Source organism: Macrotis lagotis, chromosome 4 (assembly GCF_037893015.1).
Source record: "Macrotis lagotis isolate mMagLag1 chromosome 4, bilby.v1.9.chrom.fasta, whole genome shotgun sequence".
Lineage (NCBI taxonomy): Eukaryota > Metazoa > Chordata > Mammalia > Peramelemorphia > Peramelidae > Macrotis > Macrotis lagotis.
This window is the reverse complement of record NC_133661.1, coordinates 151,805,411-151,832,975: the sequence shown is the minus strand read 5'-3', so window position 1 is coordinate 151,832,975 and position 27,565 is coordinate 151,805,411. Positions and strand designations below refer to the sequence as shown.

Here is a 27,565-nt window from a genome sequence, read left to right as displayed (position 1 = left end):
ATCCAGGAATATGTCACCTTCTTGAGGTCTTTGTCTTTCTAGCATCTACCACATGGTAGGCGCTTGAGAAATACTTGAAGTTTTTAAATCTCGCACATGTTCCCAGCTGCGCAACCATCTAAAGCGTCATAACAATCGCCAAAGTGGTCACAGCCACAAAATTGGGTTTGAGAGTGAGCTAGAGATAAGGAGGAGGAGAATTTCAGGCGTGAGGAAAAGTCAATGAAAATGCAAGACAGGGAATTTTATTTATTTGAACAGCCCAGACGAACGCTTAAGGAAGCAGCGAGGGCAGAGTGGGGCAGAGAAGATCCTGGGACAAGGGGAGGAAGACAAAGATAACGCGATGCTCTCGAATCCCCGGTCCCTTGGGCTAGCTCGCCTCCCAACAGACTTCCGAAGCATAGCAACGGAAACCCACTTCCGGCCCCGCCCGGAAGTGATACAAAGGTTTCCCGGAAATGCCCTCAGAGAAGGGGGCCTAGAATCCCCCTCAAACTTCCACAACGGATGCTTTGTCTCCCATTGTTGCCTCGGGAGTGAGATTCCCCAGGATCCGTGAAGTACGGTCTCTTTTAGCCACAGTCGGTCTTTGGTCACGGTGCTTAGGCGCTGGGAATGGTGGTCTTTGCCTTTGAGAAAGGCTAGGATTCGTTGAGGCTGGAAACTACAAAGCCCAGAACACACCGCGCCAGCCGCCGCCTCCGCGCACGCCGCGCACTGCCCCCACTATCCTATCCTCCCCGCTCGAAGGAAGTGAAGCACTCTGGGATGTGTAGTCCCCTGCGCGAGCGCTCCCTATGTCCTTAGCGCGCCAGAGCCTCCATTCTCCCCTCCCCGCGACCCTCCCTTAGGCTCCCCGGCCCCGGCGCCTTGGGAAGCGGGACCCCGAGCTCTGTCTCCTGGGCTGGTGGGCAGGCGCGGCTCGGGGGCACCGGCGCCAGGGATGGCGGAGCGGGAGGATGGAGCAGGTGTCCGGGCTGCTCTCCTGGGCGCTGGGCAGAGTCGTGCGGCTCTCGGGCCGCTCTGAGCGGGGAGCTGCCCGGCGGCCCCGGATCATGGAAGAGAAAGCGCTCGAGGTTTACGGTAACTCTTCCTCCTCCTCCTCCTCCTCCTCCTCCTCCTCCTCCTCCTCCTCCTCCGGCCCGCACCGGGCGGGCCTCGGGCCGGGGCCGGGGCGCGCGGGTGGAGGGGCCGGGCCCGGGGCTTCCTGCCACACTGGACGCGGCGTGCCAGCCCCGCCAGGCCGTAACCCGCTGGTTACCCGGAGGCCGCGAAAGCGGAAGCCCGCGGGGTGCTGCAAGCACATTCACGGCCCGAGGGAAGGCGCCTGCGGTGGGGTGTCAGCAAAGGCTTCTTTTGGAAGGTAGGGTCTTAGCCGGGGCTGGAGGGAGACCCCGAGGAGGCAGAGAGTTGGCAGGACCAGTGCAATGGCCGAGTCTGCAGGTGGAGTGTTGGAGGTGGGCCGCCCCGAATGCACCAAGCCTGCAGGGCAGTGAGGGGCCAGGCCTGAGCTCCTCAATGCCACAGGATTTCATTTTTGATCTAAGGGAGTCGATGATGATTAGCCGCCCCTGGAATTTATTGCATGGGGGGTATGTGACATATTCTTATTGGAGATTGGGGATATAAAGTCAGAAAAGACACACTGTCTACTCAGTCAGCTGGATTGTCCGGGGGGAATACTACAGCCTGGAACTCTGTGAGCAGGTGACAAGCAGCTGGGGGGATGGAGAAGCGACACCTTGAGATGGATCTTGGAGGAACTTAACGTTTTTGAAAGGTGGAGATGAAAATTCCATCCCAGGGATGTAACTCCAGCGTCTGGAAAAAGGACGGAGACATGAGATGGATTGCCAAATACTAGGACCAAAAAGTAGGCTGTTTTTTCCCCTTTTATTAAAGATTTATTTTTCTTTTTTATTAAAGTTTTTATTTGAGTTTTACAATTTTTCCCCCAATCTTACTTCTCCCCCCCCCCGAAGATCATGCTGTACATTGATCCAAATTGAGTGTTATGAGAGAGAAATCATATCCTTAAGGAAGAAATGTAAAGTATAAGAGATAACAAGATCAGACAAGATATCTGTTTTTTTCCCCCCCCTAAATTAAAGGTAATAGTCTTTGGTCTTTGTTTAAACTCTACAGTTCTTTCTCTGGATACAGATGTATTCTTCATTGCAGACAGCCCAAAATTGTCCCTGATTGTTGCACTGATGGAATGAGCAAGTCCATCAAAGGTTGATCATCAGCCCCATGTTGCTGTTACGGTATACAGTGTTTTTCTGGTTCTGCTAAAAGTAGGTTGTTTTGTCAGAAACGTGGAGGGAATAAAAGCATGAATCTAAAAAGGTGGCCAGGCTTAAATGGTATTTTATATAGGGAACAATAGTCATTGAAGCTTTTTAGTACAGGAGTGACCTAGTCAGTTTGGGGTGCTGTAGGCAAGAGAAAGAGCAGTAGATTTGGAGTCACAACCCAGGTTAAATCCTCTGTTCTTCACCTCTTTGGGCCTCTGTTTCTTCTGCAAAATGAAGGGCCTGAACTAAATAAGATCTGCATTCCAGCTCTAAGCCAAAGATTTAGCCTAATACCAGTGCTTTAGAAAGCTTATTTTAACAAGTAAGAAAAAGAAGATACTGGAAACATGAGGAAGTAGTGTTGTGCAATAGAAAGAGTCTTGGTTCTATTTCATATTATGAGTGACCTTGGACTATTAAGTCACTTAATTATCTGGACCTTGGTTTCGTCATCTGGAAAGTAAGAAGCATGGACTATATTTGCTTGAATGGGACCTTCTAGCTCTGATTTAGTGCTCTAGATGAGAGTTAATGTAGTGTAGCCTTTAGGTGAGTCCAGAAGTTTGTTTCATCTTCAGTGAAAATAATATTCTTTTATCTCAGCAAAGAATTATGAATTTACAGGAACTGGAAAGCATTGCTGGAGGTTAAGGGCAGGAGAGAACTTTACTTGAGAGTAGGACTTATTTGAACTTTTGCCATAGATGATTGTCCTTGAGAAGTGATCTTAACAAAGTGGTGTAAGAAAATTATTCCTATGGCCAATCACTAGGCAGAAGAAACCAGGGCAGAAAGACAAGTGCTTTATCTGGGGAAAATATAATAAAAGGTAACTCTAGGATCATAAATTTTAAGCTAGAGAGGACATGGGACTGGAGGAGGGGAGAAGGGCAGTCTTCTAATATTTATCAGAACCATTGGGGTGTGTGTATATATAATATATATATATTATATATATTATATATATATGTATATATAGCCTTAATTTTTGATGTATTTGTCTTATTTTCCAAACTATATGGTAAATTCCACAAGAGCAGGAATCTAATTCTTGATTGTATCCCCCACAGCACAAAACTCCTGGACACAGGCTCCCAATACATATTGTTTGGTAAAATGATGAATAGGATCCCTACTGGGAAAATTAATATTGAGGATAAGTGGCTTGCCCAAGGTTAAACAGCTAGATAATATTGAAACTGAGATTAAAATATATTCTAGCAGATAAAAAAATTTATCTTATTTTTAATAATAAGATTTTCCTTTCTCTACTCCCCCCCCCCCCATCCTCTTGCTATAAGGACTGTTTGGGACCTAATTCTCCATTCATTGCTCCTATTTCTGTTCAGTGGGGGCAAATGAACAAATCTCTTCCCTCTACGGAGTGACAGGTCTTTAGATACTTGAAGAGTATTGTCATGTTTTTGTTTTCTTAATGCAATTAGCTTTTGGGGGAGGTCGGGTTGCTAAAAGACTGGCTAGAATTGTAGCCCATTAAAATCCCTAGATGTTTTTCACACAACCAGTTGCCTTAAATTATTATTTTACCTTTCCCTGACTTGTGAAGCTGATTTTCATTTCAACAAAACTTATTAACCATCTGCTATAAGCAAGACAGTGCTAAGGCATTGGAAATACAAAGATAAAAATGAAAATTCATACCTTTGAGAAGCTTATATTTTACTGGAGAAGATAGCACATATATACAGAAAAGTAATTAAAAATTTCAAAAGGGAGAGAAAAATAACATCTGGTAGAATCAGGAAATCCTTCTGTAGGAGTTGGCATCTTAGAAGAAAAGAAAGGATTCTTCAAGGTGGAAGAGAGGAAGCAAAATGTTCCAAACATAGCTAGAATGTAACTACAGAACAAACTATGAAATGGGGACAGAAGGCAGAATGCTGACATGTACAGAGAATGAGGAGGAGGTCAGTTTGGAACAAAACAGTTGTGAAAGGAAGTAATATGAAATAAGTTTGGAATGATAGTTGGCAGTCTTGTTGTAGGGAGTTTGAAATGCCAGGCTGAAGGTTTTGTCCTAGAAGCAGTAGGAAGCCACTGAAGAAATTTGAGAAAATACAGGGTAAGATCTTTGTTTTATTAATAAAACAGGCAGGGTATGGAAGAGGACTTGGAGAGGGACGGTGACCCTATTCTGAGTCATTTGTAACAATCCAAGGAAGAAATGATAAGGGCCTGATCAAGAGAAGTGACTGAGTGAAGAGAAAGATGAATTTTAGAGAAGTTCTGGAGGTAAAAACAAAACTTGGCAACTGATTTGATCTAGAAGTTGAGAGTCAGGCTGTTTCCAATCTAAATAAGGGGAAGGATGATACTGCCCTCAGCATGAGGAGAGGGTTTTGAGCAAAGATGAGAGTCCTCTTTTAGACACTATGAATTTGAGATGCCTTTGAAAACATTTTGGTAAGAAGAGGGTTGCAAAATCAGAGTTGGGAGAGAGAATTGGGCTAGATACATGAATTTTGAAGTCACCTTCTTGGAGAAGATAAAGAACCCATGCCAGCTGATGAAATTATCAAAAGGAAGATTATGGAAAGAGAGAAGAAAAGGGCAGAAGATAAAATCTGGTGGAACACCCCCAATTAGGGATTGGGATATGGATGAAGACTTGACAAAAGAACCTGAAAAGGAGCATTCAAATAGTTAATGAGGTGAACCAAGAGCTAGCAGTATCACAGAAACCAAGGGAAAAGAGAACACATACATGAAGAAGCAATGGTCAGTGGTTCAGAGGAAGATTGAGAACAGATCTTGTGTAGAATGTGATGGAGAGTTATTTAAGAACAATGCAGCAATGATTACCCAGTTGAGAGTTTGCAACCTTTAGAGAAGCAACTCTCTAAGGTTAACTGTTGATCTGCATCAGCAGAGGGGGTTTTATGCATAAGGAGTTACCTATAGTAATGAAATCCCAGGACCAGACAAAACAAAACTGTAGTAAACCCAGAAGCATTGTTGCTTAACATTCTCCAATAACCCCAAGTGTTAAGGAATAGCAAAAGGGGAATGGAATTCTGGGAGGGTGGTATAACAGGTGAGTACTGGCTGGGTGAAATTTGTGATCAAGTGAAATCAAGAATCACTAGCAGTTAAATGTAGGTTGATTTGGTCAATCATAGGATCAAAACTATAATGGGAGGAAACTGAGGCTAAAGCAGTGTTGGGAAGTAACAGTGAGGTGTGGAGAGCTCATGGTGAGGATAAAGACTAGATTGATTGATTGATTGATTGATGGATTTATTTTAGTTTTTTTTTGCAAGGCAATGGGGTTAAGTAAGTGGCTTGCCCAAGGCCACACGGCTAGGTAATTATTAAGTGTCTGAGGCTGGATTTGAACTCAGGTACTCCTGACTCCAAGGCCAGTGCTCTATCCACTGTGCCACCTAGCCACCCCTAAAGACTAGATTTAAAAAGCAATCAGGAAGGATGGTAGGTCCACAGGCATTTATTAATTGCCCATTATAGGATAAGCACTGTGCTTAGTGTTGGAGGGGGGGCTACAAAGAGAACCCCAAATAAAAACCACCTCCAAATATTGCCTATTGCAAAGGAGCTCATAGTCTAATGAAGGAGACAACAAACAACTATGTTTAACGACAGTGGATAGAACACAGGACCTGGAGTTTAAGCCTGACCTCAGCAGTCACTAACTGTGTGATCCTGGGCAAGTCACTTACTTGCTTAAACGAACTGAAGTTTGCTTCAATTTCTCAATCTGTAGGAAGGGAATAACAATAATAATAATAATAATAATAATAATAATAATAATAATAATAATAATGCCTACCTCCCAGGGTTGTGAGCATCAAACAAAATAATTGCAAAGTGCTTAGCAGAGTGCTTGGAACATAGTAAACACTATAGAAATGATAGCTTTTATTAATTATGTACAAATGAAATAGATGGGATAAATTGAGGATGGTTTCAGGGAAGTTATTTTTTTGCAGTAGGTGGGACTTTAACTGAGACTTTGATGGAAACTAGGGAAGCCAGGAGGGAGAGCATTCCAGGCTTGGGGGACAATCAGGAAAAATGGTTGGAGTTTGGAAATGAAATGTCCTCTGCAAGAAATAGGAGGCCAGTGCTGCTGCATTAGAGTGGTGGAGGGAAGTAAGGCATAAGACCACTGGAAAGGGAGCAAGGAGTCAGGTGATAATGGATTTTCCAAGCCAAACATATTTTTATATTTGATCCTGGAGGTAATCAGGGCTTACTGAATAGGGTCAGACCTGTACTTAAAGATCAGTTTGACAGCTGAGTGGAAAATGGAACATTGAGAGACCCGGGACAGGAAGACCAACTAAAAGGCTGGTAGATTAGGAGGGAGGTGATGAAGGCCTGATCAGTGTGGTGACAGAATTAGAGGGAAAAAGGGGGGCATATATATAAGAGATAAGCAAAGGTAGAAATGACAAATCTTGGCAGCAGATTGGATATGGGGGTGAGAGAGTAAGGAATTGAGATTACAAGGTTGAAAGCCCGAGTTCTAGGGATATGGGGGCACTCTTATCTGTTAAAGGTTGGTTAGAAAGAATGGAGAGTGATAGTGGAAAGATAAGGGGCCTGGTTGATGTTAAGTGTCTCAGGCATTTAAAGACGCCATTTTATAGGTTAGGAGAGAAATTAGGACTGAATAGCTGAAAATCACTAGCGTAATCAAAATTAAATTCATGTGAGCTAAGGAGAGCACCAAGTAAAGAAGGAGTAAAGAAAAGGGAGGGCCCAGGACAAATCATGGGAACAGGGGGACTACCAGAATTGGCATGACATAGATGAAGATCCAGTAAAAGACACTTAGAAGAAATGTTAAGGTCAGATAGATAGTAAGAGTACCAAAGTTAGAGCAGTGTCATAAAACCTAGAGAGAAATGAGTAGCAAGGAAAAGAGGGTGATTGAGTGTCTAAAGCTAGAGAGTTTAAGAAGGATGAGGAATGAGAAAAGATTTAGATTTAATCATTAATAGATAATGGCCGACTTTGGAGAGAGCAAATTTGGTTGAATGATAAAAAGATTGAGAGGCACTTATTGAAGATGACTTTCTTGAGGGGGTTAGCTGCAAAAAGGAAAAGAGGTATAAGATGTTAGCTAGCAGGGATGGATAGGTCAATTGAAGATTTTTTTGAGAATGAGGGACAGACATGAGCATATTTGTAGGACTAGGGAAGGAATCAGTATAGATTGTAGGATAGAAGTTAGGATTGGACACAGCTATGGATCATAGAGATAGAATAGTTACAAGTAAATAAGTTATATTGTATTATATATTTAACACACACACACACACATATATATATATATATATAGATAAGTTATAAGTAATCGTTTGACTTTGAATGTGTTCTTGCCTCTATGTAGCTGAGGTATAGAGAAAAATAGAAGTCTTGTGAGTTTAGAAGGCTGATGAACTGGGGTGCCAGGGTATTTGAAGAGACATCAGTGTGTCTATTCTGAGAGAGTGATATGGGTGAGCAAAACTATGAGCCAGCATTTGCTTTTAGCCCAGATATAGGATTTTACATTTATTTCTGTTAAATTTAATGTTATGAGTTTTGGATGATATTAGCCTGTCATGATATATTTGAATCCTACCTAGTATATTAACTCGACCTTCCAGTTTTCATCTCATACTAAAATTGAATAAGTGTGTCATCTAATCCATGTAAAGTGACAGCAATCCAGTAATGATTATTCTTTAGATTTACTTTTTCAATTCAGTTTAAATGCTTTAATTGTGCTGTCTTCTAACTCACAACTCTCTAGAGATCTTGTCCACAAAGACAATATTAGATACTTGCTAAAATCTAAGTATATACTGGGTCTGTCCTTATAAAACTGGCATTCCTCTGATTCTACCAATTTGATAACTGTTAGAAAAGGAAATGAAGTTGGTTGAAGTTTCCTTTTCTAAATCTTCACAAACAGTCCTTCTATTAATAACATTTTTTAATCTAGCCAGGAAGCAAAGTCATGCTCACTGTCTTATGGTTTGCATATTTCATTCTCTTCTTTTTTAAAAAGTGACTTTTAATAGGGACTTCATGTCTATAGGACTTTTCCAGTCCTTTGACAATTAGGAGCTTCTCCTTTTCTCAGTAGCTACTTACTTATCCTCTTGTTTACCCTGACTTTTTTTGTATACTATTTTTAAGACTTTTGGGGTCATACTTAACTTTTAAGAAATGCTTTATTGATTCTCTTAATATTACTTTTTTAATTTTAATTTTTTGGGGCATTTGGGTTTTTAAGTGACTTGCCCAAGGTCACACAGCTAGGCAATTATTAAGTGTCTGAGGTCAGATTTGTACACAGGTCCTCTTGACTCCAGGGCTGGTACTCTGTCCATTTCACCACCTAGCTGCTCCTTTAATGTCACTTTTAAATGACTCCTCTCTACCATCTCTGTCATAACAAGTATTTATATTTAAGGAAAATATACCAACACATTGACCCTGTCTGACCATGCTATACTTCATTCCATGATTATAGTCTACCATTGGTCTACTAAAAGGAGAAAGGTGTTCTCTTAACTCTGCTAAGTCCTTTCTATTTCCTCACCACCTCAGATCATTCTGAATTTCAGTCCTCTTGACACTATTCTTGTGTCATGCCATTGTACTTACCCTCCATTACCTGTCCTTGCTTTTTCTATTCTTTGCTTGTCTTTCTTTGGGCTGGTGTCCAAGGCAGTTGCTGAATTTCTTGTGCATTTATATTGATCTCTTTAGAACCTCTCCCTTTCTTTCTCTTTTGAATTATTTCTGTTTGCATCTTGTGCATTTCATTCTTGGGCTTCCAGTCTTGAAGGATTGATTTCTATAGAATTTTAGACTAGTTGTCTTAGCTGTCTTTTCCTCAAAGTCTTTTGAAATCTTTTTTTTTAGGGTTTTTTAGTTTTTTTTAGTTTTTTTTTTTTTTTTGCAAGGCAATGGGGTTAAGTGGCTTGCCCAAGGCCACACAGCTAGGTAATTAGTAAGTGTCTGAGGCTGGCTTTGAACTCAGGTACTCCTGACTCCAGGGCCAGTACTCTATCCACTGCGCCACCTAGCCACCCCTTTTGAAATCTTTTTTGACAATTTGTAATGAATTTATCAGATAACATACCTGGCCTTCCTCCCATCTGGATGACTAAGTGGTGCAGTGGATAGAGTGCTGAGCCTGGGGTCAGGAAGACTCATCTTTATGAGTTCAAATGTGACCTCAGACATTTACTAGCTATTTGATCCTGGGCAAGTTACTTAACCCCACATGCCTCAGTTTCCTCATCCATAAAATGAGCTGGAGAAGAAAATGGTAAATCACTCACCATTTCAGTATCTTTCTCAGGAAAACTCCAAATGGGGTTATGAAGACATGGACATGATTGAAACAACCAAATAACAATTCCTCTCATTTTATAATGAATTCTATCATAATTGGTAATTTTCCCTCAAAGTGCTTACTATTTACACTTCAGTGACAAGTTCTCTTTATTTCTCAGAATGTGTTCCAAAATAGTTTCCTTATAATACTTCCCCTTCTTTTTGAAGTGTGAAATTATCATTAGAACAAGTTGAGAACATTTATTAAGTTTTCTAAGACTTTCTAGTTGCAGAACAGGGATTGATACTTAAATTGATAAAAGAAACTGGAGCTCGGAAGGAGTTCCCTGAATCAGTCCCTATCCTATTTTGATGAAGATGAGCTCCAGCAGGTGTCTAAATAAATGAAAGCGCTCATCACTACTATCCATGTTTAATTTATGGTCTGTTTCCTGAATTCTTTCTCTCTTCCTTCTCTGAGTCCTGGCAATATATTTTCATGATGATAATATTTCTCTTCTTTTTTCCATTGATCTTTTTTTGTTTTTGTTTTTATGAGGCAATAGGGTTAAGTGACTTGCCCAAGGCCACACAGCTAGGTAATTATTAAGTGTCTGAGGCTGTATATGAACTCAGGTCCTCTTGACTCCAAGACCACTGTTCTATCTACAGCACCACTTAACTGGCCCCTTTCTCCATTGTTCTTAACCCAAATTCTTTCCACCATGTTTCCTGGATTTCTTCACATGAACATACTTTTTTGTATACAGTTTTCCCCCTCCATCTTTTTATGTATTTTGTTCTTTTTTTTCCTTTTAGGTTTTTTTGCAAGGCAGATGGGGTTAAGTGGCTTGCCCAAGGCCACACAGCTAGGTAATTATTAAGTGTCTGAGACCGGATTTGAACCCAGGTACTCCTGACTCCAAGGCTGGTGCTTTATCCACTATGCCACCTAGTGGCCCTTATTTTGTTCTTTTGAATAAGGTAGACTATTTCATAGTCATATTCTGCCAAGTCTCAATTAGGTAGAATTTGCTTCATTAGAAACTTTAATTCACGTTGTAGCTCATAAACTTGTTGCCTTTTTTGTAGAAGCATTTGAAACTATCCTTGATGATCCTCACTCTTTCAAATCTTTAATCTTTTCCTGTCTTCTGGTTCTTTTCCTATGGCTTTCAAACATAGCCAGATCTCCCATATCCTTAAAAAAACCTTTACTAGATTCTACCTCAAGCTCATTTCCTCAAGCTGTTTTTCAGTCTCTCTTTTTTTTTGCCAAATTCTATGAAAAAAAATTGTTACAGCCATCTACCTATTGCCTCTAAGATAAAAATATAAATTCTTCTGTTTATCCTTTAAAACCCTATATAACTTCACCCAAAAACTATCTTTTTTAAATTAAAAAATTTTTCCAATTCTATTTTTTTAAATTAAAGATTTTATTTATTTTGAGTTTTACAATTTTTCCCCTAATCTTACTCCCCCCCACAGAAGGTAATTTGTCAGACTTTACATTGTTTCCATGGTATACATTGATCCAAATTGAGTGTGATGAGAGAGAAATCACATCCTTAAGGAAGAAACATAAAAGTATAAGAAATAGCAAGATCAGACAATAAGATATCAGGTTTTTTTCCCTAAATTTAAGGTAATAGTCCTTGGTCTTTGTTCAAACTCCACAGTTATTTCCTCTGGATACAGATGGTATTCTCCATTGCAGAAACCCCAAATTGCTCCTGATTGTTGCACTGATGGAATGAGCAAGTCCTTCAGGGTTGATCAGCACCCCCATGTTGCTGTTAGGGTGTACAGTATTTTTCTAGTTCTGCTCATCTCACTCTACATCAGTTCATGCAAATCCCTCCAGGCTTCCCTGAATTCCCATCCCTCCTGGTTTCTAATAGAACAATAGTGTTCCATGACATACATACATATACCACAGTTTGCTAAGCCATTCCCCAACTGAAGGACATTTACTTGATTTCCAATTCTTTGCCATCACAAACAGGGCTGCTATGAATATTTTTGTATAAGTGATGTAAAAAAAATTTTTTTTTTACAATGTAAAGCTAGTTTTCAATATTCACTTGGAAGATTTTGAGTTCCACATTCCAAATCTACCTTTATAACCTCATGCCATCTCCCATGTCTATAATGTCACCCCTTACTTCTGCCTCATGGAGTCTCTCTTTTCAGAAGTGTCTCAAACATCCTCTTCTGCATAAAACCTTTCTTGATTCATCCCAGCTGTTGATGCCTTCTCTCTCAAGCTACCTAGTACTTAACTACTTTGTATATGTTGGTATTTATTCACTATATATTTATATGCATTTGTTATCTCCACTTACAAGTGGAGAGTATTTCATTCTAGGTTCTTGTAACCCTAGCACCTCATATAATAAATGACATATACTTGGTGCTTAATAAATATTTTTTGATTAGTTTACTTGTTGGCATTGGTTATGATTCCTGGAACCAAAAGCCTTTGTCATCTTTACAAAGAAGAGAACTCCTTTTACTAATAGTTTTCAGGGCAAAGTTCCTTGACACACTGGGAGCTTCATTCCTTGACTGTGTAGCTAGTAACAGTGTTATGTGTAATTAAAAACACTGGTTCAGTAGAAGAACACTGAATTGAGAATTAGAGGTTCTATGTGTGAAATTATTTGTATGAGTTTGGGCAAGCTACTTTCAACTGAGCTTTAATTTCTTCATTTGCAAATTGAAGATATTGAACAAGATGGCCTTTAAAAAGCCCCTTCCAGCTTTAAATATATGATTCTGTGAATTCTGCACTTGAATATCAAATCTTTTCATCAGCTAAATGATCTTCCCTTTAAATTTGAACGATCTGGTAGTCCTTAGCTGTGCATATTTCCTCTTGAGCAGCTGGATTGTACAATGGATAGAACGCTGGACCTGGACTCAAGAAGACTCATCTTTGTGAATTCAGTTCTGCCCTCATTGTCACCCTGGGCTACATTTAACCTCGTTTGCTTTAACTTCTCTTTTGTAAAATGAGCTGGAGAAGGAAATGGCAACCCACTTCAAAGATGAAAGACTTTTTGAAATTTAAGATCCAAGAAAACAATGTTACTTGAAAAAAGCCAGCCAAAAAAATTCTTTTGAAAAGAAATTAGCAATGAAAGTATGTGCCAGAAATCTGGTTAGTTATTACCTTAGTTACTTAAGATAGGAGAAAAGAAGACACTTCAGGGCTTTAAACTGTTATTTGGTTTATAATATTTTTATCAGTATGTGATGCACTTTCTGTGATACATTTCAGATCTAATTCGAACCATCCGGGACCCAGAGAAGCCCAATACTTTAGAAGAACTGGAAGTGGTAACAGAAAGTTGTGTGGAAGTTAAGGAGATACATGAAGAAGATTTTTTGGTTATTATCAGGTTCACACCGACAGTACCTCATTGTTCTCTGGCCACTCTTATTGGTAAGCTCACAGTCTCCTCCTTAGTTCTTTTTTTTTTTTTTTTTGGTATTTACAAGGCAAATGGAGTTAAGTGGCCCTTCTTAGTTCTTTAAAGTACCAAAACAGCCTTGTCCATGCTCCCCCTGCCCTTGGGCTCAGGGAAATGGCAATAAGCCTTCTATACTTATTGGAATGGAGACAAAAGGGTCTTTTCCTCTTCTTAGAACCCACTACTGTTGTTGCTACCACTGTCCTGTTGTCATTTCTCACTGAGGTTTATATATAGAATATTCTCAGTGAAAAGTTGCATTTCATAGACCATTTGTAGACAGAAATGAGTAGGCAAACCATGTTATTGTGCTATGTTTTCCAATTCCAATTTTGTTGTTTAAGATTAGTCATTAATGGGATTATGTTTTGTTTTATAAAAAATATAACATCTCTTCCAAGCTGTACATTCTATGAAGATTGTATGTTCAGTAATGTTCAATTTGTCATCTTTTTTGTTGTTCATTATGATATAGTTATTCATAATTTTAATTATGCACATTTAGCTTCCAGAAGAAGTTCATTTATTTTTCAAAAAAAGTATCCCTATATTTTAGGTATCCTGCTAACTGGTTCCCAAGTGATATGATCCAAACTGTAATACTTTTCCCAAAATTCAGGTGATGACTGTTTGAGCTGCCACAAGTTTATAATTTTGGATTTCTGTTTTGTATTAGAAATAAATCTCTTGATTCATACAGCTAAACATAAATAAATATTATAGTACATGTTTTCCAAACAAACTTTTAAAGCAACCACACTTCAAGACTCAATTAAGAATTTTTCTCCATTCTCTATTTAGTTGTCATTCCTAGTTATTTTTCTCTTGTATTCGTTTCCAACTTAATAAAAGCAGTTTTGGACTCCTTTGGAATCAGGTTCTTTTTAATCATCAATTTTACTTTGAATCAAAATCCTCTATTAATTGGTACTTGTTCATTACTTATCCTAAGGATATTTTGACTTAAGGAATCATCACAGTATTGAGAGACCTTGGTGTAGTGTTGAGCACTAGATTCCAGGTCACAAAACCTGAATTTGAGATCATTTCTGTGCTGTTTATTAACTGGTTGGGCTAGATTTCTGACATCCTTTCAGATTCCAAATTAGTGATCCCATGACTATAGGTTTTGAGAAAGTAGATTTTAAAAAGTACATCAAAAGAATAGGCAGGATCCTATAAATTCTGTAGAGGAAGTTAAGATGGAAAGAGGAAGAAGAGATGGAAAAACTTTTTTTTCCCCAATTACATGTAAAGATAATTTTCAACATTCATTTTTTAAATTTATTTTTATTAAAGATATTATTTGACTTTTACAATTTTCCCTCCAATTTTACTTCCCTCCCCCCACCCCCCCACGGAAAGCAATCTGTCAGTCTTGGTTTTGTTTCCATGTTGTACATTGATCCAAATTTAGTGTGATGAGAGAGAAATCATATCCTTAAGGAAGAGACAAAAAAGTTTAAGAAAAAACAAGATCTGACAATAAGATATCTGTGTTTTTTTTTTTTCTAAATTAAGGGGAATAGTCCATGAACTTTGTTCAAACTCCACAGCTCTTTCTCTGGATACAGATGGCACTCTCCTTTGCAGACAGCCCAAATTGTTCCCAATTGTTGCACTGATGGAATGAGTGAGTCCTTCAGGGTTGAACATCACCCCTATGTTGCTGTTAGGGTGTACAGTGTTTTTCTGGTTCTGCTTATCTCACTCAGCATCAACTCATGCAACTCCCTCCAGGATTCCCTGAAATCCTGTCTCTCCTGGTTTCTAATAGAACAATAGTGTTCCATGACACACATATACCACAGTTTGCTAAGCCATTCCCCAATTGAAGGACATTTACTTGATTTCAAATTCTTGCCCCCAAGGCCACACAGCTAGGTAATTATTAAGTGTCTGAGACCGGATTTGAACCCAGGTACTCCTGACTCCAAGGCTGGTGCTTTATCCACTATGCCACCTGCTGCCCCAGAAAAACAATTTTTAAAAACTGTTGATAGATATGTAATTAAATTTTATCTTTAAGTTGTACAAAAGATGACTGCAAGGGCAGTTAACATGATGAATATAAGTAAGTGTGTGGCAGTCCTGCAAAAATATTCTTAGGAGTATTTTCTAGGAATGCTTAAGGCACGGAATGAATTAAAAGATTGCAGTGGAAAGATAAGGGACAGCAAAAAAATTTTTAGTTTTTTAAAAAATGATTTGGAGAGAAAGAGGAGAATCTGAGCAGAAATAGAACTTGTGCTTGGAGGATGGATGGGATAATGATGAAGCTCGTCATTTCTTATTTCCATTCTGTTGATCTGCCAAAAAGAGTGACCTTTGACTAGAAATAACATAACAAAGATAGAACAAATAATAGGACAAAAATACTTAGTACCTAAAATAATTAAGGAAACAGCAATAGAACATCTAAATGCCTTTAATGAATTCAAGTTACCTGTTCGAGAATGAATCAGTGGATATAACAGTTGGATCACTGATGGTGATTTTTAGAACATCATGGAAAGTGGGAGAAATATCATGAGATTGGAGAAGAGTAAATTACTTGAGTTTCTTTTTTTGAATATATTTTATTTTGTTAAATATTTTCCAATTACTGTGTAAAAAATTAAACATTCATTTAAAAATTTTTTTAATTCCATATTTTCTACCTCCTTATCCCTTGAGGAAGGTAAAGCAATATGTATTATAATGTGAAGTCATGCATAACATATTTCTATTTTAGCTTTATTGCAAAGAAACTTACAGAGAAATCCTAAGAAAAATACAGTTAAAAAAATCTCTTACTCTGCTCTCAGGAGTTCATTAGTTCCCTCTCTGGAGCTGTATAGCATTTAATGGGTTGATTTAAAAAAAAAAAGGAAAGAGAATTGAATTCTCAGGATATAAATCAGCTGGAATTCAATTCCTAGGGAAATTGTAGCATGAATCATTAAAGGAATGATTAGTGAATATCAAAAAGAAGAAACTATGAGCAAGTATAAAGACATCATCAAGAATAGATCATTTAAGACTGATATTTCCTTTTTTGATAATGTTACTGAACTGTAGGTGAGGGTAATGCAGAGAAATAATTTGTAAAATTTCTTATAATAGAGCTCTCGTAGAAAAGATGGAAAGATGCATAGGTGCTCATACAATTAAATGGATTCTGAATGGGTTGAAGGACTAAATTCAGAGTAGTTCTCAGTGGTTCATTGTCAGCCTGGTAGGAATCTTTTGGGTAGAATCTTCCAGATAGTCATGCTTGGCTCTGTGCCAAGTTTAATACTTTTCATCAGAGTCTTGAGTAAAGGTATAGAGGGCATGCTCATCAGATGTGCAGATAATATATGAAGCTGGGAGGGTGACCAACACTCAGAATGACAAAAGCAGTATCTTAAAAAATCTTGACAAATTCAAAAATCTAATCTGAAATCTAGATTGAAATTAATCCTATGAAATTTAATAGAGAGAAATGTTAAGTCTTATACTTGGGTTCCAAGTTAAACTTCATAAATAGAGGATGTGGTTGGCAGTTTTTCTGTCAAGGATCTGAGTTGGGAAAGGTTAGTGGATTTCAAGCTCAGCCTGAACCACAGTGTGTGATACGGCAGCCAGAAAGGATGTTGACAACCATTGATTTCAGAAAGTGAATGTAATATGTTACAGGTCTCTAAAAAATGGTGAATAGGGAGAATATAGAAAATCATGGGAAGACTTCTTTGGACTGATATAAAGTAAGCAGAATCAACTGAGCTATTTTTTTCCCCCTCTTTTTTGTCTTTATTATAAGGGAAGAGATGGGAAAAGTATATTGAAAAATAGAGGTGATAAACTAAAGATAGCAGGAATAAATTTCTTTCCTTTCAAAACAATAAAAACTAATTTGATCTTAACAGCAGAAAGAAACTGAGGCATAGCTTGCAAGGGAAAGAAGGAACTAATCCCTTCCAAGGTTTGCTTCTTTCTAAGGTATTTCCTTCATAACAAAAACATTTCTTATTTTACTTATGTCTTTGCTTATATCTTTCTTGTTTTCTTTTTCTCTCTCCCTGAAATGCTAGGAACCTTTTTTTTTTTAAATCAAGGATAGGAGTTGCTTCTAGAGTTTTGTTTTTTTCTCTCTAACCCTTTTGAGATGCTCTTCTAACTTCAAGAGTATATAATTTCCATTACAGTCTCTCCTCATCTTGTTGGATTTCTTGGGAGGTTTCTGTGACAGAAAAAAAACAAAACAAAACACCGTCACCTGGTGCCTTCCCTTTCTCATAATGACCCCCTTCCTCCTTTAGCAAGATTAGTCATTGGGCAGTAGACTATAGGGCATCTCCAGGCCCTCTCCTGGGCCTTTTGGGCTTGGTGGGACTTGCCAGAGCTTGTACTCCTAGTCCTAAATGTCAGATTCTTGGCTTATCTATCCATTTTAATTATATTTTAACTCAACATACAATGTAGATGTTTACTTATCAACCCTGATCTGCTGGTATCCCTTAGTGATAGCCCTTTAGCACCAGTGCTGTTTATAAACTGCCACTGAAACTTTAAAGAAAGTTATTGCTTAAATTACTATTAAACACTTCAAATAGAACTTGAACAGAAAACTAAACAGATTTAATTACACTGGTTTTATAATTAACTGTTCAAAACCGAAAGTTCTCTAAAGCACCATTGCTTATAATATAGAACGTTCTATAATTTTCTTAAATGAAGTTCTTTTCATTTTAAACTTAATAGAAACTAAACTAAGTGGTTACATATATATATATATATATATAATAAAAGCTGAAAGTGAAGGTTATACATGAAATCTCTCATCTTTATTATGTACAACTTGTTTTTTAAAAATTATATAGTAAATTCTGTGTGATTTAAAATATTCTGCTTATCTGTAATTCCTTTGGGCTTTCCTTCTGTTCTCTTCTTAGCATTAAAAAAAAGCGTTTCTTTAACCCTCTTTTTTCTTTTTCTTTCCAATTTTGACAAACCTATCCTTAATTCCCCTCTCTCCTCACTGCCCCTCCTTTCCCCTAACTGTGAGAAAAAGCAAGACAAAGTCTTTGGTAAAAATATGCATGGTTTAGCAAAAAAAATTCTCATATTGGCTGTGTTCAAAAGTGTTTCTCTTTCAGCAACCTGAGTCCATCACTTTTAGTTTCATTAAAAACAGTCTTCGAATGAGAAGCAAAGAAGGAAAGAGAAGTTTTGAACTTTGTATTAGCCAGCTGCTTACTAATGTTTTCCTTGTTATCTAATAGTGTCTCTGATGTTAATTGTATAATCACTTAAATATTTAAGAAGAAAGCTAGGAAAAAAGAAAAAAGAAGAAAGCTAGGCCATGAGATGAAAAAAATACATAGCATATTGGTGGAATAGCTAAGACCGTTATAGGAAATATGGGTAGTGGGAAGGGGTGGGGACATTAAGGAGGAGTGTCTAATAAATAAATTCTTAATCCTGTATATTAAGTAAGAGACAGATTAGATGTGGCAGGGAGCATGATATAATAATGGGTTTAGAGACTGAAGGCCTCAGTTCTAATGCCAGTTCTGTAACCTTATGCCACTCTCTTCTATACTCTGGCCTTCACTTTCTGTTAATTTGAAATGGGAATTGAACTGAATGACCTCAAAAGTTCCTTCTAACTCTAAATGTTCCTTTGTTTTGGGTCTCAGCTTTCCCATCTATAAAATGGAGTTAAATCAAATGATCTCCAAAGGCCCTTTCAGCACTAAATGTTATGTTTGGAGTAGCCTCTGTTGTCAGACTTCAATTTGGAAAAACTATTGCCTATTGAAACCTGGGTTATCACATACACTGTGTCAAAAAGAAATTGATCCAAATAAGTGATCTCCAGTGTACCTCTGTAGGCCACTTTGCAGTTTTTGAGATAGGTGAGTGGACCGCAAGTACTTTTGGGCTCTGATTTTGGTATGACCACACAGTTTATACAAGCACTTTCCCAGTTAATATTTTATTCTTGTTCCCCCTACTGTTGTAGTTTCTTTTACTCTTCTTTCTTATCATCATTTATTCAGAAATATGTAGCAGACAAGAGAAGTGAGACTGAGGAAGGGAAAGGAGAAAAGGGAATAGAGAGCCATCAGAAATCTTTTTCTAGGCCACTTAAACTACAGCTTGGATAAAGTCCCGTGTTAATCAACCATTTGGAAGGAGATGATATTTTGGATTCTTAGACTTCTTGGGCAAAGAGCAGTACAGTTACTTTTGTTGGCACTTTTAACACACCTTTAATCACTGACTATTTTCTTAAAGTTCTTGAACATATTTCAGTGGTCTAAGTGTGGGGCAGTGTGGGGCAATACAATCATTATTGAAACTTGATGCTGAGACTAATTTCTTAAAATGACTAATGCACTGGATGAACTCTGTGCTTGGAAGTAGTCATTAATGCCCACTTGTAGTCCTTCTAGTATATGATTCTAGAGAGGGAGTATCCAAGGAGGCATTCACTATAATTCCAAGCAAAGGTAGATTGATTCATTTTGGATTGAGAGGACTTCATCTCATTCTGAACACAAAATACTAGGATTGAAATCAGGTCTATTTATAAATGATTAGAATAAGTCATCTGAGGATAACTAATTTGGAAAAGGGTACATAAGATAACAACTTTTATAAACATTCTTCAAGACTAATGAACATCACCTTTAAAGTAATATATTCCTGCTGAGTTGGTCTGTGCTTCCACCCTTATTTTCTCATTTCTTTTTAAATGATTCTGGTAGCATAATTACTGGTACTTAGATCCAACACATATTGAGTTCATGATGCTCTTAACATAGCAGGTCTAGAATTCGATTGATGTGGATTTGTGGTGGTCTTTTCTTATTTGTTTGAATCCTGAAAGTTTTCTTAGCAAGTTAACAATACCTCAATACTACTATCCATTAAATTCAAGAATGTATGAATTTTTCTGAGAAACAAGGTAGGGAAAGTGGAACAGGTTTATATCACTGATGTATTCTTTGCTGGATCCATGATTTCCATGTGGGGACTGTTCAGTGAGATAGATTACCATTTTTTTGTATCTTCTCATTCTCCATAAAGCACACTAGAGGTTTTTTCCTGGCTCCTTTACTCTTTGATTTTACTGTGGGCTGCCCATCTCTAATTCGCAGGACAAATGTTCTCCAGTTCCTTTTCTAGTTCAAGTCCCTTCATGAAACCTTTGACATCACTTCTCCTTTGTAAATCAGCTTTATTAATATAAGTTCTCATTTATATAACTCATTATCTCATTTGATCTTCACAACAACCCTTGGAGATAGGAGCTATTATTACCCTATTTTACATACGAGCAAACTGAGGTTGACAGAGTGTAAGAGACTTGCTTAGTCACAGCACTAGTGTCTGAGGTCGGATTTGAACTCCAATATTCCTGACTAGAAGTTCAGTAGTCTGTCTACTGTGGCATTTAGATACCTAATTTGTATGGCTTTTTCACCCAGTCTGTATACATGTCATTGCCACCTACTTTAAATTTTTGCAACCTGAAAATCTCTGTTCATGCTTTGAGTAGTTTAGTAAAAGTTGTTTGATTGAGTGATCTTAGGTGTTTAGAAAATGTAAGGCCAGATGTATTAGATAAATGTTGAATACTCTTTTATTTTTAAACATTTGCCCTAAGAAAATCCAGTAGAAAAATCATTAAATTGGAGTTTGCCTTCTGTAGCTGTAGAGAACCCCAGATTTAACAGATTTCTTGTGATTTTCTGTAGCATGTGAAAACTGTTTGTCTAACTTTTATGCACTCTTTAGTTAATCACGCAGTTTGGGATTAGTCATACCCCCTACCCATTCAGGCCTCCAGGGGACAGCCACTGTCACATAAAGATAGTGGGACATGTGAGGATGACTGCTGTTCTAGAGTGACCACTGGCTGCTTCTTTCAGAGGTTGTCAACCTCATTTACACATATCCTTTTTCTTTTTTTTGCAGGGCTTTGCTTACGAGTAAAACTCCAGAGGTGTTTACCTTTCAAACATAAGGTGAGGAAGAATATTTTTTGACCCGCCATTCTAAATGGTATTTAGGTTGCCAGGTCTTGTTTACTTGTCTATAACTGATAGCTCATGTTGCCCAGTTATGTGAAGGCCTGTGAACCTGGGGAGTTGGAACTTTTCTCAGGCATTTAGTGCAATGACAGTGCTCTCTGATACACCTTGCTTAAAGTGAGAGAAGACAAGTGTTAGATCAGGAAAGGCATTTATCTGTTTGTAGCCCCTGGAAGATGAGGGATTTGAACCAGAGTCAATCCCTGTGATCCTTTCCAGCACAATATTCTTTGGTACTGTTTTTTTTTTTTCTTTTGGGCAAAAAGCTTGTGTGTATATATAGTCACTGTCAGTGTTCACAAAAAAGTAAATAATAGTTTCTCAGGTTTTCTGCATATTAGAAATTCCTTTTGTTTATCATAGCAGTCTTGTTATTTGTCAAAAAATTTGTATTATTTTAGTGAATCCTTCTTGATGACTTATGTGAAAGCTGATTTTTTTAATCAATAATTTTTTATAGATTTTATTTATTTTGAATTTTGCAATTTCCCCCCAATCTTACTTCCCTCCCCCCACCTCCCACAGAAGGCAATTTGTCAGTCTTTACATCGTTTCCATGGTATACATTGATCCAAATTGAATGTAATGAGAGAGAAATCATATCCTTAAGGAAGAAACATAAAGTATAAGAGATAGCAAGATCAGACAATAAGATATCAGTTTTTTTCCTTAAATTTAAGGTAATAGTCCTTGGTCTTTGTTCAAACTCCACAGTTGTTTCTCTGGATACAGATGGTATTCTCCATTGCAGACAGCTCCAAATTGTCCCTGATTGTTGCACTGGTGGAATGAGAGAGTCCATCAAGGTTGATCATAGCCCCCATGTTGCTGTTAGGGTATACAGTGTAACCAATAATTTCCAGAAAAGATTTGTAGTACTGAGGGTTTGAGTTAACCCAAAACTGCATGATTTTTTATTGGCAAAAATGAAATTCAAATCTCCAGATGGTTGCTCCATTACTTGCCCTGTCTAATCATGTTGTCTCTAACTGCTTTAATGTTTGTGTTTAATTTTTTTTAATTCTCTAGTTGGAAATCTACATTTCTGAAGGGACCCATTCCACAGAAGAAGATAGTAAGTGGTTTCTGAAACATTATCAAAATGGACATTTTACTCTTTTGTTGTCAATATTGAATCATCCAATTAACTAGCAAATATTTACTCAGTAATTATATGTGAATGAAATAAAGAGGCATGTTGGGGCAGCTAGGTGGTGAAGTGGATAGAGCACTGACCCTGGAATCAGGAGGATCTGAGCTCAAATTTGACCTCAGACACTTAACAATTACCAAACTGTGACCTTGGGCAAGTCACTTAACCCCATTGCCTTAAATAATTAAAATTTAAAAAAAAGATAAAGAGGTATGTATTAGTTACTCTTTCACTGGTGGAGAAACTTAAGACATTTTGAAGTTGGGATTTTATTTCTTGAACTTAGAGACTGATCAAGCCTGGTCCTAGATTGATTTGAATTTTGGGTGGATCTATGATTAATAGGAGCCATGTGACATTAATGGGGAAAGAGCTGAACTTGGGATCCAAGGTCCTGGGGTTAATAAATGCTCTGGGAGTCCCTGGGAAAATCACTTAGTATTTCTTGAATTTCAATTTTCTCACAGGATTGTTCTGAGACTTAAATTTAATAATAACATATCTGAAAGGACTTTGTAAACTGTGAGGCCCCATACCAGGATGAGGGGGTTCCTTCCTCTTTATTAGAGAAACAAGGAGTCCTTGTTAGAACTCAGGTGTCCTTGGGTTTATTCAGGCAGGTTTTTAAGATTTTTTTTTAATAATTGACATATTTTATAACAGTGATATAAATACTGTGACTCAGTAATTTATATGACTCCAGCCCAGAATACAATATTTAGGGTAGTAAGAATGATAACCTGTGTTAATGCTGTTTTAAGGTTTACAAATCAATTTTTTTTTACTATTAATAGCCTTATTAAATAAATAAGGAAATATCTATTTTATGGAAGGGGAACTTGGTTTCAAAAGGTTAAGCAATTTTCAGTGGTTCATATAGCCGCTAAGTGTTGGAGCCAGGACTTGAACCTGGGTCTGCTTTCCATTGTTCTTAGTCTTGCCCTTGGGGTCTGGAGTAGGTGCTATCCTCACCCAGCTGGATGAGTTACATTTTGTTTTCTAAAAAGTTCACTTTCATCACAAATCCATGAAACCGAATCCATGAAAGGAAAATGACTAAATAAATTCCCAAGCCAGTAAAATCATGGGCCTGTTGGAATAGCCACAGGAATTAGTCTGATATACAGTGCTTAATAAATCCTTGTGCATTATCGATCCATCAATAGTTCCACTTTGACTGTCCCACCAGGAAGGCTGTGGTTAGCAACTGACTGATATGGATTAAAAGCTGAAGTCAGGGTTTAAGTTATCAATGTCCAGTAAATTATCTGATTCCCTGGGTGTAAACAGTGTGGATTGCCTCAAATGTTGATGCTATTATCTGTTAATTTGCTTCTTTGTATTTTTCAGTAAATAAGCAAATCAATGACAAGGAGAGAGTAGCAGCTGCAATGGAGAACCCCAACTTACGGGAAATTGTGGAACAGTGTGTCATTGAGCCTGATTAGCAGCTTTTCTGAAAGTCACCGGATTGTAATCATTTGATACATTTGTTTAACTCTTTGTTAAATAGAACACCCTTTTGTTTATTACTTGGACAATTTGTACTTCCAAGCACTTTTTTAAAAGACCATTTCCCAAACAAGACTTATAAGGTAACACTTATTATGTTAATGTATGTAACATTCTCAGGTTTTTATCACATTTGGTGATCAGACAGAAGAATATTTTCTAGTTACTGTGACTAAGACACATGACTATTTTTCAGATGCCCCCTCTGACACCACACTATTCTTTGACAGATCAACTATCCCTACTGTACACAGACAAATCAGACTTCAATCATTACTCTGTAAAAATAGAAATAAAATGCAGATGATTCTTATAATAAAATTGCCCTATTATTTCAACGTTTATTGTATTTTTCAATAATAGTGTCAGTGTTAACACTTAGAAGATATTTTTAAAATGTTGTTCTGCTGATTTGTTTACTTATGGTCCAAGAAATTGTTGTTAACATAGGAACCAGTTCCTAAAAGTAGGGACAGTGGGTGTAGTTAAAGACAAATGAGTGGTCTATGGTCAGCATTTGTTCTCAGATTCAGATTCTTCCTCTCTCATTTTGACTCTGTTTCTCTTAATCTGTTGCTTTGTTCCCTTAGCTCCTTTCAGTTAGAGTCTCAGTTTTGTTTGAAGAATATCTTAATTATTGCATCCTTAATCAGTCAATTTTTAAAGAAATTCAGATTATTCATTGGAAGTGTTGAAGCTTAAATACTTTGCTCATATGGGACTTACTGGAAAAGACTCTCCTATTGGGAAAGATTGGAGGCAAAAGGAAAAGAGGGTAGCAAAGGATGAGATAGAGAATATCATGGAAACATTAAACTTGAACAGACTTAGGGAGAAGGGCTTGGCAGGCTTATGGTCCATGTGGTCATAAAGAATGAAACACTACTGAACAATAGAATGTGTGCTTGTTTTCCCTTTTCTCCACAAAATTGGAGATGTGGTTACCGAAGTAAAATTCTTTCAATATAGATTTCAGATTCTTTCTCTATCACTCCATCTATTTCTACTTCTATTCCTCCTCATCTACTGCTTTTAAAATTTTCCACTGGGTCTTCCAGTTTTCTTTCAGATCAAGTTTTAATCAAATACTGGTCTTTCTAAAAAACATGTCTCTCCCATTCCTTCCATTGTCACTCACAATAACTTCTAATCCACTTTACTTCAGACAGAAAAGCCTTCCTTAGTCTCAAGAGACTAGTTGCAGCATCATAAATTGAGTATTGACCCTGAAAGGGCAGGAAAGCCCAGCTTCAAATCTGGCCTCAGGCATTAGATATGTGTCTCTGTGCATGTCATGTAATCTCTTCAGCTGTAGTTTCCTCTGCTGTAAAATGGAGATAATAAGAGCACTATCTCACAGGATTGTTGAGGACAAAATGAGAAACCATATATGCAGACTTTAAAGTACTATTTAAATGTGAGCAGATATCTTTTTGTTCTCTCCTCCCACTCCTGTCTTCTTAGCTTATTTCACATTTTCCTATATTTCTGGAACAGTTGCCTCCTAAACCCACTTGCCCTCAACTAACAATGATTCTCAGATCCCTTCTGGGACAGTATTTTATTTTTATTTATATTTTTTTTAGGTTTTTGCAAGGCAAATGGGGTTAAGTGGTTTGCCCAAGGCCACACAGCTAGGTAATTATTAAGTGTCTGAGACCGGATTTGAACCCAGGTACTCCTGACTTCAGGGCCGGTGCTTTATCCACTACGCCACCTAGCTGCCCCAGGGACAGTATTTTATGAACAACCCAAGGACTATACTGAAAACACTAGATCAGGGGTTTTATTGGCAAAATACAGCTCATTCAATAATTATTTACTTTTACTTTCCCATCCCTGAATGTTTGTAATCAATCTTGCCATTACTTTTCCCTACATTATAAGTCCCTTTTAAATGGCCAATATTTTGAGGACTAGTCACTGCTGTGGGTTCTGTGTAGACTGGTACCATTCCTTAGGCTCATTGCTCTAGGTCTGTTTATCCCCTCCACATGTATAGGAATATTCACTCCCAGGAACAGTGATAATGTTGGCTGGATCCCAGTTCTGCCTCAGGCTTCTCTTCTAGGTGACTTTCAACCACATTCCTAAATGTCTGCTTCAGGAACTTGGGCAGTCTGATAAGCCACAAGGGCCTCTCCAGAGGGGCTGGATAAACAGTGTCCTTTCCTCTTTCTGATGAAGTTCCAAAACTTTCATTGGAAATTAAGGAGTTTGGATTCCAAAAAGGCCAAAAAATACTAGTGAAGCTTAAAGTCTCAGCTCCTGAGGTTAACCTGTCATGAATAAATTTGAAATATTCCACTCTTTGGAATAAAGGCAATTGCTGGTGTTAGATATGTGTTAGACATCCCATCTATCATGCTGGGTACCAGTGCAAACAATGGGATTAATAGATATGAACTCCTAAAGTGTGTTTTATAAGGGCCCTGGTTATGTCATCAAAATAACTTATGCCACAAAAAGAGTAATTTTCTTACGACATCTGTCATTTGTATACCTGCTGGAATATAACATTGAAATACCTCTCAGGAAATTACTCTTCCTTAGGACCCCATATTCATATTTTACAGGGCTTTGTAGGAAGCTCTTTGTAAAAACCTTAGAACATCTTTCTTTTTTTAATGTTACTAAAATTTACTGAAACCCTCACTTCATGAGTCTCTTGATTCACTGTAAAACAGTCAAGTAAAATAATATAATGACCTCATCTGAATGTGCATGCAATATTCCACATTTATAAGACCATTCTGCACTTCTCTTTAAAAAAAGTTTTTTTAAAGGACATCTCTTTTCTTTCACAAATACCTCATTACATGTATGTATAAACAAGCAAAACAAATTCCTTAATTGGTTATATGCAAAAATATATAAGCTTCATTCAGCATGCAAAATTTATCACCTCCATGTCATAGATAACATGTTTCATTGTTGGTCCTCTAGAATCATGAATTATTATATTGTTCATAATTTTTACATCTTTTGAAAAATTACTTGTTTTTTTAAAACTTTTATATTTTTTAACTTGTTATTGTATGAATTGTTCAGGTTCCACTCATTTCCATTGTCATCAGTTACTTTTAGTTTGTAAAATTAACTGGATTTATTTTCTTTTTCTTTTTAAAAGTCTTTAAAATTCTTCATTTATGTAATAGTGATGTTATTGCATAAAGAGTTCTCCCATTTCTGTTTACTTACACTCTGCACTGGATCATAGAAGTTCTTCCATGTCTCTTTGAAGTCATTTTTTTTCATTTCTTAGAGCTTAAATAGAGGTAATTAGGTGATACAGTGGATAGAGTGCCAGACCTGGAGTTAGAAGATGCAGCTTCCTGAATTCAAATCTGGTTTCAGGTAGTTTTCTAGCTGTGTGACCTTGGTCAAGTCACAAGCCTTATTTGCCTTAGTTTCCTCATATGTAAAATGAGCTGAAGAAGAAAATGGAAAACCACTCCAGTATCATCTGCCAAGAAAACCCCACATAACTGAAATGACTAAACAACAGAGCATAATTAGTATTCTGTAATATTCATAAAACCACAGCTAATTTATTCATTCCTCCATTGTTGAGTATCCATTTAATTTTAAGTTTTTGTCCACCACAAAATGGTACCACAAATACTTTTATACATACCATCATACTTTTCCTTTTTCTTTGATCTTTTTTGGGTATAGGCCTAGCAGTGATATATTGGTCAAAGGGCAACTTTTTGTGTACAGTTCCAAAATGCT

The 27,565-nt window shown here is 37.5% G+C and overlaps 1 protein-coding gene across 1 annotated transcript; it reads left to right on the top strand.

The window, feature by feature from the left end:
* Positions 1-624: 624 nt before the first annotated feature.
* CIAO2A (cytosolic iron-sulfur assembly component 2A) lies at positions 625-24,168 on the top strand. Its single transcript, XM_074234367.1, has 5 exons — positions 625-1,086; positions 12,907-13,071; positions 21,050-21,099; positions 22,195-22,240; positions 23,669-24,168. Exons 1-5 carry the CDS (start codon positions 963-965, stop codon positions 23,764-23,766), a joined length of 483 nt encoding a protein of 160 aa, XP_074090468.1. The 5' UTR covers positions 625-962; the 3' UTR covers positions 23,767-24,168.
* The last annotated feature ends 3,397 nt before the right edge of the window (positions 24,169-27,565 follow it).